Source organism: Mustela nivalis (genome assembly GCF_964662115.1).
Source record: "Mustela nivalis genome assembly, chromosome: 10".
In the NCBI taxonomy this organism is placed as follows: Eukaryota; Metazoa; Chordata; class Mammalia; order Carnivora; family Mustelidae; genus Mustela; species Mustela nivalis.
Window position 1 is genome coordinate 53122820 of NC_139029.1, and position 13008 is coordinate 53135827.

The following is a 13008-nucleotide window of genomic DNA, read 5'->3' on the forward strand; positions in this document are numbered from 1 at the left end:
AAATATAGGTTATAAAACATTATATGTTGCTTTTTCATTTAAAATTGTATACAGTTAAGTGTGTACACATAAATATGAGTGCACACACTTACCCTCCAAAACTGTGCTGCTCAATTGATGGTAGAATTGAGGGAGATTTAGATTTTCTTTTTCTTGCTTGTCTACATCTTCTACTACTTCCATCATAAATATGTATTATCTGTATGATTTTTTTTAAGTTAAAAATGTTTTAAACTCAATAGCTGCATTCAGGTCAGAAATGCAGCATAAAGTCTTTATACCACGTGACTTAAGCTCAAAGGACCATGATTTTAGCAGTCCTGAAACTATCGGTGATACTAAAACTTCTGACTTATTAACAGCACTTAAGTGTGGCCATACTGCCTCTCAGATAAAACAAATAATTGACTGCTCGTGATGGCCTTGGCATCGATGAAAAGATGTGCCTCATTTCTAAAGCAGCAAGAAAAAGGCCATAGAAGAAGAAAACAACCTTTAACAACAGATACTCTGTCAGCCAGAGATACGAGTGTGATCTAGGAAGTAGAGGATGCCTACACACAGACACACACCATCCAGACAACTGACAAATACCAAAAACTTAAATGTCAAACTGTTCTTATTTTCTCATCTTAACTATTTTGAAATCTTTTCCCCTGCCTCTTAAACAGAGTAGTACATCAACTAGTACTGAATTTAAGGTATCCTCATAAATACGCATTACTGTATTGTGTTCTTATAGGATATCGCCCTTACTGTCATTTAATTGCCCCATTTTTGAGTACTTCCATCTGACTTTTATAGTTTTCCTGTTTGTATCTTCTGTTGTTAGCCGACCTTTTATACCACCTCTCTGCCTCTAAATTGAATTCCATCTCCTAGTATGTTGCTCCTAATCCATGAAGTATGAAAAGCAGATCAATATGATTAAAAGTTCTAATGCAAGTGAGTCATAAGTCATTTTTAAGTGAGGAACTGAACTCTCCTGGGAATAAAATACTCAGAAGCACGCATTGCTTTTTGTAGGTTCTGGGATGTACTCTAGACTGTACTGTCCTATATAGTAGCCACTAGCCCTGTGCAGTTATTTCAATTTAATTATGATTAAACTACTAATTTAGTTCCTCGGTTGTGCCAGTCACTTATCGAGTGCTCAACAGCAGCCACATGTGACTAGTGGCTCCCATTAATGGACAGCAGAAATATATAAGACTTCTATCAACACAGAAAATTCTATTGGACAGTACTGTTTCAGACAGTGGAGGGTGCTGGACAAATGGAGTGTTATCACTGGTACTTATTTTCCAAAGCAGCAAATGGGCTGAGGAAAAAAAAACAACAGAAACATATTAAAGCTAAACCTCTAACTGCTCCCTTTTCTCTAGCTGTTTCAAAAAGATAAGAATTTTTAACAGTAGTAGCTTCCATTAAAATACAATCATACATATGTTGAGCACTCGATAAGTGACTGGCACAACCGAGGAACTAAATTAGTAGTTTAATCATAATTAAATTGAAATAACTGCACAGGGCTAGTGGCTACTATATAGGACAGTACAGTCTAGAGTACATCCCAGAACCTACAAAAAGCAATGCGTGCTTCTGAGTATTTTATTCCCAGGAGAGTTCAGTTCCTCACTTAAAAATGACTTATGACTCACTTGCATTAGAACTTTTAATCATATTGATCTGCTTTTCATACTTCATGGATTAGGAGCAACATACTAGGAGATGGAATTCAATAAATAAATGGAGAACAAGACATAAAAGTATATTTAAAGAAAATTTGTTGGAAACAATCTACACTGACCCTATTCCCATTTCTTCAAAAATCTTCAAAACAAACCTCTGAGAATATTGAAGGCTACTGGGATGGCCACTCGTTCTATGTGGAGAAGGCAAAGACCCCTACCTAAACAATACAAACTTGACATTAATACTACCACTGAGTAGTTGGGCATTTGTATTTCTGATCTCAACTCAAAAAAATGACCTGAAGTAGTTTCAGAAATATTTTACATATAATAGAGCAGACTAAAAACTTACTCGGTAAGGTCATATGGTTTAGAAAACATGGGTAGGGAAATAAGATAATGTCACAGTCAGTTATAAAATTTAATTATGAAATAAAAAATATACCACTGTTCAGAAAAAACTATAGTGGCATCTGTGAAATCTCATGTGGGTCCTCACGCAAGACACATCATGATAGAAAGGACAGCTCCTTCAACAACAACCCTATGATATATACAGCTGAGTCCTACACAGCTGCTCATTTTTTTTAAGATTTATTTATTTAAGAGAGATTGAATTTCTGCATCTGTGGGGGGGTCGAGGGGAGATGGAGGGAGAGAACACCAAACAGATTCTCTAGTGAGTATGGAGCCTACATGGGGCTCAATCTGATGACCCCAAGATCAAGACCCAAACTGAAGCCAAAAGTCAGATGCTCAACTGACTGAGCCACCCAGGTACCCCTACACAGCTGCTTACAATAATGTGAACTTATGCCATAATGTAGTGAAAGCAATGTGGCTCAAATACTCTGCTTTCTGATGGTCTGGCTTGATCTAAAAATAAAACTTAGTGGGTATATATTTAAAGTATATAGTAGACCGACAAACAAAAAATACCTGTAAAGACTTTGTATGCATGCTGCAAGTTAAGAAAAAAAGGATAGGTGTGGCTAGTTCGTGTGTATGAGATCTAGGCCAAGGAACTCAGTGTTGCTCCTAAGAGGGAGAGCAATTCTTTTTTTTTTTTAAAGATTTTATTTATTTATTTGACAGAGATCACAAGTAGGCAGAGAGGCAGGCAGAGAGAGAGAGAGAGGGAAGCAGGCTCCCTGTGGAGCAGAGAGCCCGATGCGGGACTCGATCCCAGGACCCTGAGATCATGACCTGAGCCGAAGGCAGCGGCCTAACCCACTGAGCCACCCAGGCGCCCCGAGGGAGAGCAATTCTAATGCTCTGTAAAGTTTCCCACTATTTGGTGGGACAAATAGACAAAATGCATTCTTGATCTGCAGCCCCTTTCAACTCTCACTTCTCAAATCTGCTCAAGAGTTTCCAGATATTTCTTTCTTGCCCAGATTCCTCACCAACCCTTCTAGAATATGGCCATGAACACTTCCCTGTAATGAACAACCCTAATTACATCCCTCTCCCAAAGTCAATAATCACCCAATCCCTTCCAGAAAAGCTAACTATAAAATCTAATTTGCTAATTAATAACTGAAAGAATTTCTTAAGTGGGGAGCAAAGCATGGGCATTTTACCCTCAGAGATCCCTAGGTCTTCCCCAGCTCTCCGAAGTAGTTTTCTTTATTCCCGGCTTTTTTCCTGACAAATAAGCATTACCACTCCCATAACCAATAAACATCTCTTAAGGATTTAGATTGCTACCTACTTTTGAATCTAATTTCTGTTTTACATAGGCGCCATTTGCTGCAGTCAGGACATCATTTATCAGAATGAAAACATATCCTTCCAGATCAAATGCCAAGTCAGAGCTGTAAAACACAAGCAACACTTTAATAACTTAAAGAACATGCAAGTACTTTTAAAAAGATCTGAATGTACAATAAATAGAAGAACAAAGAAGAACATATTCTTATCTAGCTAAGTGAACATTAGGCATTTTATCAGTGATTAGTACTTCTTGATTCTGGTTATAATGAACAATTTCATACTCAATAGGGAAGTCTTCAGAAATGAGAAGTACTAACTCTTAAACACAGTCATTAGCAATAATTAGTCATGTCAGTTAATAGCACACCGCTCTGAATTCAAAGTCAGACAACAAGAACAAGTAACCAAATTTGCCATTATAATACGTCTGAAGCAGGAAGAAGGCATCAGAGCTCAATTTCCAAGAGAAGGAAACCAAAAGGATGAAGTTCTTAACATGTCATTTTCCAAGGACTCATTCACACAAAAGGCAGGTTGTACAGGTGGTTGGGTTAGTCACTGAGTGGAATTTCTGAAGTATAGATTATAGTTAGTTCTGAGATCAAGCTACAGCAGTGTTTAAGCACACACTAGGAACTCAAATACTTAAACAATTACTTTAAAAGCCTATAACTAGCAGGATTAGGGAAACTGGTGTTTTCTAGTATTTAGCTGAACACCAGGCACAAGAACAGAACTTAGTAAACTGAACAGAATAACAAAAAACCTAAGAAAATATGCCTTCAGTGTACTTCAGCACTCTAGCTAAAAATAGGGGCCCAACATCCTGTGATTGTGCGAAGATACTATGTATTCATAGCTAAACCAGTGCATGGAATGGGACTTCTGAGAAACATGATGCCCCTGCAATTCCAGGCAGAACTAGCCTTATGTATAACCCCTCTTCCAAGCAGCCTGACAACCTTCTAACTTCAGACTCCCTTCCTCCCAATCTTTTTCCATAGTAAAGTGTTCTGATTAGATTAAGTCTCATCCCAAGAAAATCCTCCTTAGAAACTTTATGTAGGTCAGGGTTGGTTGGCCCTGAGCACTCCTGTTTGGTTCAATTCTGAATCCCACCAGCTTTACAGAACTGCTTCAAAAAGGTCAGAGGCTCACATAGAATTTTTCTTCAAGAAGGCCATATTACCTAAAGGAAAGCCATATAATCAAATTCTAGTAACCAAGTTTTCTATCCTTTTTCTTTTTTTATTATTTTTTTTAAAGAATGCAATTTCACTTGGGAGATTTGGGGTGGAATGTGACTTACAATATTTTACAGTATTTCCCCCCTGCCTATACTACAGGAATGATGAAGGTAAATGAGCCAGTCCAAGAAGCACACTGAACCCCAGACAGAAAATAAATGTCAGGCAGAATTTGCGACATTAGCAAACCCATACATGCATGCCCTGCTCAAAGTAAAATGTAGAAGGCTTCTAGCCATCACTTTAATTTTCTTAGTCTTTGGGCATATATTTTCTCCCTGCATTTTAAAACTGAAACTTAAAAACAATGGGGAAATTTTCATTAATTTAATAGAATATATAAGTCATGGTCCTTGTGTTGTATCTTAAGTGAAGCCAAATAAAGATATTCTATTATTTATTATTCCACCACAAGGAAAGAATTCATTATCATTTGCCTTTTCTGAGCACTATTTTCTTTAGCACTATATAAATAAAGTAAAAGAATACCACATGATTTATAGAAGCACACAGGCTCTGGAGTTAGGCACAAATTCAAATTCCAGTGCTGCCATCTACGAGCTGTGTAACCTCGACCAAATTTCTGAACTTAGGTTTCCATTTCCTCAACTGAAAATAGGAAAATTATACCCACATCTTTCAGAGGTGTTGTAAAAAATGCATAAATATGTGTAAAATTCCAAACATACTGTGTTGCATATAGAATGTGTTCAATAAGCAGAAGAATCAGATTTTGCCAGCCTTGACCTAGAAAAATCTAACTTCCCAAAGAGTCTTTTGGATGCCTCCCAAAGACAGATTCTTACTCAGCCTATACAAAATTTTTTTTATTAGTAATTGATTATCAGTAACTATAGATAATTTCCTAATGTGGAAATACATTCTTACCTGGCAGCTACAAAGGCTCCAATAATCATTGCAAATACAGTCATCTTAATACCCCAGGAAAAAGTCTTCCTACAAAATAAAATAAAGTGCATACATGTACCTGTAGTTATTCACAAAGATTCATTCTGCAATATAGACCAAAAAAAAAAAAGTTTTCCTTAAAAAAGCTATAAGCAATTGTAATTTTAAATGTTTTCAAGGAATTGGATATTTCAAAGAATCCTTTTGAGAAAGCAAAAACTTATACAAAACAGGAATTTTTTTTATTCTTTTTTTTTTCTTATTCTTATATTTGCTATTATTATTGAGTTTGAATTTTTGCAAATCAGAATTTCTTTCAGTAGAAAAAGGTCACACACCTTTGTAGTAAAGTAGCCAAGACAGAAACATTATGTAAAACTTATACTGATGTTTCAGACCCAGCATCACTTGTGGCAACAGTAGGTACAGGAATTCTGGAAAGTGTATCTCATGTTCAGACAGATTCCAATTCCAATTCATAATCTTCCCAACTACTGACCCCATAAACTATCAACTACTATAGCAAAAAAAGAAAGTCCTTAAACTTCTTGAAAGATAAAGCAGAAATAAGAGAAGTAATTTTACTATTTCACATATGCTGGCCCCTTTTCAAGATGACTAAAGTCTGTTAAAGACTAGATATATACATATATATTAGAAATTTAGCTCACTTGAGTAAAACTCCTTCAGCAAACATTGTAAACAGGATGGAGAACCTTCTCAGAACTGTAAACATGGGCAAGCTGCAGAAAATTTTAAAACAAGAAAAAATATAATTAGGTAAAATAAAGTTCAGTGATTGACTTTTTGAACTAAGATTCTCCAAATAAGTACCTTAGAATAATGCTAGTTTCTTCCTTCCATTATGCTGATTAATTTCATTCCATGTTGGTTAATCTGTGATTAAATTAAACCTTTATTCCTCTCTAGAAGTAATTCTTATTTGAAAGCCTGAAAGAGTTGCTTTTATAAAACTACAAGAAGTGAAAAACTTCAGGCTACCTATAAAAAATGGTAGCAATCACATATCTATGATCAAAGACTAGTAACAGCCACTTTTTAATTTTACACTCCCTACTATACAAACACCCTGAACAGTGACCATGTTAGTTTTAAAAGAAAAAGACCTCTTTCGTCCTTCTTTACTAGACTGATTTTATTTCCCACCCACCCCCACAAAACGACATCTCCAACCCTCCAAACAGCATCTATGATAATCTCACCCCATGAAATACTCCTTTTTGTGGATGTACTTTTGTCTTCCTCTAAATTATCAGAGCACTCTGCTTGCACTAGTCAAACACAGTCTCTTGCAATATCGTTATTTCTGAATACATCCCATCTCACTCCAAAGTGCCTTATACTTAGCTGGCAACCAGAGATAGGGTGTGAATGAATGGATGGATAGATGGATGACAATGGATGAAAAAGAGCAAATTCTATACAAGCAGCACTTTGCAGCAGGTCTACATTTCTTCCTGAGCAGGTAATGAGATGGAAAAGGATGCCCCACCCATGCATGATAAATTCGACTTCCACGAACCCTGCCCAAGAGATATCATCATAGTCACTCTGTCACATTTCTTGGGTCTGAAGAAAGAGGAAATGAAAAACGCTTTGTCTCTGATCCTCAGAGATCTCCCCATTCTGTTTTACAATTATCTAATATTCCGGGGGTTAGCTTAAGTGGAAGTAGTGAAACCACGGATTTCTGTTAAATGGCTTCTCCATATGTATAACTTTAATATCACATATACCTAATACATACTACACTCCTCAAGTGGAGAAGTCAAGAATTAGGAGGTTAGAGGATAATAAAACAGTATTGTCGCAGAGCAGAAAACTACTGCTTCTTTGTAAAAGTGAACATGCTGCCTCTACAGTGATATGCTCATGGGTATAATATTAATCGTATTTGTATTGGAGTTCCATCTGATGTTACTTTAACTACCTCATGTTAAAAGAAAAACTACAAAAGTTCTCCTACCCACCCTCTGATTTTGCTTATAGAATTTGCCTAAAATATAGTATTTATAAATTGTGTTAAAGAATTGAAATCCCAGGAACCTAGCATATACTCTTCACTACAGTAGCTCTGGAAAAATAATAAAAATCTCCTATAACAGCATTTTATAACATTTTAAGACTCCTAGTATCAAAGTTGGGGGGTACCCAAAACAAACAAAAACTCCTTGTTTTCAAACTCAAAGAATTTAAATTAAAACCTCTGGTGTAATCTTATTTAAGTAACAAAAGCTTTCTGGTTCGTTCATTTTTTTCCAATAACAATGTGTTAAATATTTGACATTCAAGTACAGTTTTAAGAATACATCATATTAACCTCACTAGTAAAATAAAGTTATCCATACTTCAGTTTCTTTGTGCTGAACAGTCCCGTGATTTGGTTCCCAAAATATAGTAGAGGTAGTGGAAACGTCTAGAAAATTTAAAAAGGGATAACAAAGCTCAATAATAAAGACAGCTAAAACAAGGTCCTTTCAAACAGAAACAGTTGTTTATATGATCAAATTCTTTCCACTTAAAACATAAGATTAGAACTCATATACAATTTTTGGCCCCCATGAAGCACCCATAAAACATTATTCCTGGATAACAGCAGTACTATGGCAAAGAGAGGGAAGAATGGAGAAGAAAAAAAAGAAACAGAAATATGAGTATGATCAAACCATAGAAGACAGAAACATCACTTGCTTTAAAATATGATCATGTAATAGCCCATGGCTCTAATGTCAGCAGAAAAGGGAAAGGCACTTCATCTGCACGTGGAGTCAAGCAGAGCCAGGCAGAAGAAGAAAATAAACCCAAGGAATAATGAATGTAGGATACGTCGGCTAGATTAGATGGATGTAGAAAATGCAGAACAGCTGTACTCCCAACAAGTCTTCATTAATTAAAACAACACAAGATATCTGGGGGCCTTTTTCCCCTTAATTTTAAGGAGTTGGTAGGACTTTTCAAAACATGTAATACCACATTTATTCTTTACCTTCATTATACCCATTCTGGGCAACTTCAAAACGGCAATTTTTTACATATGCAGAGGACTGATAAAAATATAGAGCGACTTGGTTTCAGAAAATAAAGATTTTATTATTTCTATTTTATTTTACCTTTCGAGGTACATTTCTGTCAAGGTCAGGAAACTTGACTACTCTGAGTGCCTTTCCCACCCAGAGAACTGCCACTGTGGCCACCATCTGCAAACAGAGAACACAGATTCACTGTTCTACATATAAAGACACACACAGAAGTTCCAGCGACATAAACCACGTAATGCTGAAGATTCCAACTAACCTGGCCAAGTCCAACACATAGTGAGGAGGGAAATCTACAAAAAAAGGTAGAGAGAAATAGAGGGTCAGAAAAACTCAAAAGCAGTTCTGTGAATTCAATTTGCCCATCTGCAACCTTAAAACGTATTTTGAAACAAACACCAACGTCTCCCCAAATGAAAACGTGAGAAAAATCCCTGCTGGTTGTCAGGCAACGCCGCTGATTGCCGCTGATTTTGTAGCCTCCGGCGGCCACTTGTCTCATCCTGTCCGCGTCCAGTTTCAGCCAGCAGCCTGCAACGGATTTTTCAGCGGGCAGAAGACATAGGTCTCCTCAACGGTTTCACATCTTTACAACAAACATGCTTCTGCTTCTGCTTCTGCCTCTGCCTCAGGGTCCCAGTGACAGCGGCAGAACGGTCTTAAGTGAGCTTGATGCGCACTTCCCCAGAGGCTGTCAGCGACCTCAGGGACCCCGAAGCCCGGGACCCCGGGCCAGGCTGCGGGGAAGGGAGGGCATCCCTCGCTCTGCTCCCAGCCTGGCACGCTCAAGAGCCAAAAGTCACGAAGCAACTCCGCTCCATCGCTCTGAAGGGCAAAGGTTTCCAGAGCGCGGCTCGATGGGCGCTTTCCCACCGGGGTCGAAACGTGCACGGGGCGGTCCGGAGCTCCGCGCCCGGAGCTGGAACCCGCACCCCGGCCCGCGCGCCGAGCCAACCCCGCAGCCCCGGCCGCTCATTCACCGCCCGCCCTCCCCAGCTCCCGCCCAACTTTGTTCAGCTTTAACTTTAGCGGCGCAAGTCCTGGGAGCCGGCGCCCTGCCGCCGCCGCCGCGCGCTCCTCCCCCGGCCTCGGCCGCCGCCGCCGCCGCCGCCTCGGCCCTACCTGTAGTTGGTGAGCACGCTCTTGTTGACCACCACGATCAGGAAGGAGCTCACGCCGTAAAAGCCGGCGGCCAGCAGCTTCAGGAACACCGTCAGCGTTTCGGCCGACGCCATCCCCAGCTCCTCCTCATGTCTGTGTGTGGAGGATTTCGCGGGGGCTTCTCCTTTAACCCGGGCATGCTGACGTCTATGAACTTCCGCCATGGCTGCGGCGGCGGCGGCCTGCGAAGGGAGCGGCGGGAGGGCCTGGCGGTGGGGCCGAGCGGCGCGGGGGGCCTACTCCCGGGAGACTCGCCGGGCCCTGGCCGGTGGACGGTGCCGGCTGCGCCCTCGCCGCCTCGCCTCCCCGCACGGTCGCCGCCCGTCCCCGCCCAGGGGCAGGAACGCTGGGTTTCACACCCTTGGGGACTTCGCTCCGGCATTATGCAACGCAGGGTCAGAGGGTAGGGGGCGCGCCGGGATTGGCCTGGGCATGGGTTGGAGAGGGCCTGGAGAAGGGGCAGGGGCGACCCTGAGCTCGGGCGCGAAGGGAGAACAGGCCAAGGCGGGGAAACCACTCGGGGACACCGGGGCGCGAGGCTGCAAAGCCCAGACTCTGAACGCCGCTGCCGCCTCGCGCCTGCGCGCGAGTCCGCTCTGGGTCTCTCTGCGGCCGCGTATCTAAGCCGGGGGAGCGGGCGGCCCGGGGCCCAGAAGCCGTATTCTCCAGATAACAGCCGCAAGTAAAGTACGGACCATCCTCCCCTCGGTAACAGGTGCCTGGCGAAGTAGTTCTCTGTGGTGCGAGCGTCTAGACTCACTTTGCATGCTCTTTTGGTCTCTCTTTCAGAAGGTCAAAGCCCTTCAAAAGTATCATACGTGGATAAAAGGAAACACTCAACAAACATTTTATTCTGCATTGCCTTGGGCTTCTTACATTTTCTGAATCCAGAAAACAGTACATTTTTGCAGATCAAGGGAAAACTTGCTTAAGCAAAATGAAGGCGTATCTAAAAAAGTAGTAAGATAATCAAGCAACTTGGGAATTGGTGACAGAGCAAGTGTTTTGAAGCCGAGTTCGGATTCTAAGATTCCTAGACATGTCCCCTCACCACCACGTACTCTTGGGTCAATTAGTTGACCTCTCTGGGCCAGCATCTCCTTATCTCTATGGATGTAAAACTAGCGCAGAGCTAGTTTTCAGTAAGTGACAGCCATTATTATATAACAGAAACAAATCATCATTATCAACTTGAGCAAAGAAATGACATACCTAATTTTAATGCCAAAAAGAAAAAAATTGAATTTGAATTATGTATCTATTTTGTCTATTTTTTTATTTCTCTTATCCCATATTTTGTAATTGTGGTAAAATACACATAACATAGAATTTACCATTTCAACCTTTTTTTATTATGGTAAAATATGCTTAGTATAACATTTATCGTTTTACCACTGAGTGTACAATTCAGTGGCATTAAATACATTCACATTGTTGTGCAACTTACTACTACCCATCTCCAGAACTGTTGCATCATCTCTAACTGAAATTATTAACCACTAAACAGTCATTCCCATTCCTCCTCACCCCAACATCTAGTAACCCTATTCTTTCTGTCTCAATAAATTTAGTGTAAGTGGTATATCATACGGTATTTGTCCTTCTGTGTCTGACATTTTCGAATAATGCTTTCAAGGTTCACCTGCTTTTAGGATATGTCAGAATTTCCTTCCTTCTTAAGGCCAGATAATATTCCATTGTGTATATCTTTTGATCCATATCCTTTGATCCATTTCTTTTGAGTTTTTCCATGAACACCTTTGTTCTTTGCATATTCCTTAGGAAACATTGGTACATGGATGAAGTTCTTACCATGACCCACAAGGACTTACAGGATGTTCCTTCTGCCCGCATTTCCAGAGGCATTCCTCACATTTCCCTCCCTAAGCTGTAACCAAATTAAACTCTGCCCAGTCCTGTGAAGAACAATGTGGTTTCCTGCCTTTGTGACATTACTCCCATTTTCCTGAAGGCAAAAAGGATGCTTTTTCTCTTCCTCCTCTCCCCTGTTTCCTCAAGAACTCCTGCTTTTCCTTTAGTATTTAGGCAAAGCATTACCTCCTCTTTGCCAGCCTTCTTTCACACTGTCCCTCCATGACTCCACAGAATTGTTATCTCTCCTTTGTGCCCCTTCCACCCCGTGCTTGTACAGCCCCATTAGAGAAGCTCTGGAATTACATGTTTATATGTCAGGCTGTTCCAGTAGGCAGTGAGCTCCCTAAGGACAAGGACAGGCAGGGACACCTAGCACAGTTTAAATGTTTTTGCTGAATGAATAACTTTTTAACAATGAGGGAAAATGGGCAGATGTCTTCCTTAATTGCTAGCAGCAGAAGAAAAATAACGAGGTAGTTATATTTTGGGAACCACCTGTGAAAAAACTACTATAAAAATAATATCTCTCATAACAAAAGCAAACAAGCAAAATAAACTTGTGCCACATAAAAAGTATCTTTTCCTCTTCCTCTTCTACCAACTCTTTAAAGAAAGCAACTGCTAACAGTTCAGAGATTGTATTTAGTGCCATGTTCCATGCAGATATGAATACATACATGCATACATATGTATGTACATATCCATATCCACATATGTGTATATTTACACACATAGATTTTAAAAGATTTTATTTATTTATTTGACAGAAAAAGAGATCACAAGTAGGCAGAGAGGCAGGCAGAGAGAGATGAGGAAGCAGGCTCTCCGCGGAGCAGAGAGCCCAATGCAGGGCCCTATCCCAGGACCCTGAGATCATGACCTGAGCTGAAGGCAGAGGCTTAACCCACTGAGCCACCCAAGCACCCCTAGACACATGGATTTTTATACATTTTTTAACACACATAGAATAGAACCAGGTAAGAACACTGAGCCTCAAGCCAGACACTGCCTCTGACACTAATTTTGTGACTGGTCAAGTTACTTGACAATACTGTGCTTCAGTTTCCTTCTCCATAAAATGAGGATCTCAGTAGCACCCACTTCATAGGGCTGTGGTGAGAATTGAATGAATTAATAAAGGTAAAATACTTAGAATATAGTCTATACTTCACAATATTTATAATAGTAATAATTACTACTATTATCATTATTATGCAAACTTTCTGTTTTTCACTTAATATTCTTTTTTTTTTTTTAAAGATTTTATTTATTTATTTATTTTTTTTGACAGAGAGAGAGAGATCACAAGTAGGCAGAGAGGCAGGCAGAGACAGAGGGGGAAGCAGGCTC

General features: G+C 40.0%; 1 protein-coding gene across 1 annotated transcript in view; it reads right to left on the reverse strand.

The window, feature by feature from the left end:
• SLC35D1 (solute carrier family 35 member D1) overlaps positions 1 to 10353 on the reverse strand; it is a 53586-nt gene extending 43233 nt beyond the window's left edge. The window contains exons 1-7 of the mRNA XM_082686415.1: positions 9745 to 10353; positions 8882 to 8915; positions 8698 to 8784; positions 7936 to 8003; positions 6238 to 6309; positions 5546 to 5614; positions 3409 to 3511 (exon numbers count right to left, since the gene is read on the reverse strand). Of these exons, the coding sequence (XP_082542541.1) occupies positions 3409 to 3511; positions 5546 to 5614; positions 6238 to 6309; positions 7936 to 8003; positions 8698 to 8784; positions 8882 to 8915; positions 9745 to 9947 (636 nt within the window). The 5' untranslated portion in view covers positions 9948 to 10353. The remainder of the gene's footprint in view (positions 1 to 3408; positions 3512 to 5545; positions 5615 to 6237; positions 6310 to 7935; positions 8004 to 8697; positions 8785 to 8881; positions 8916 to 9744) is intronic.
• Positions 10354 to 13008: the final 2655 nt, after the last annotated feature.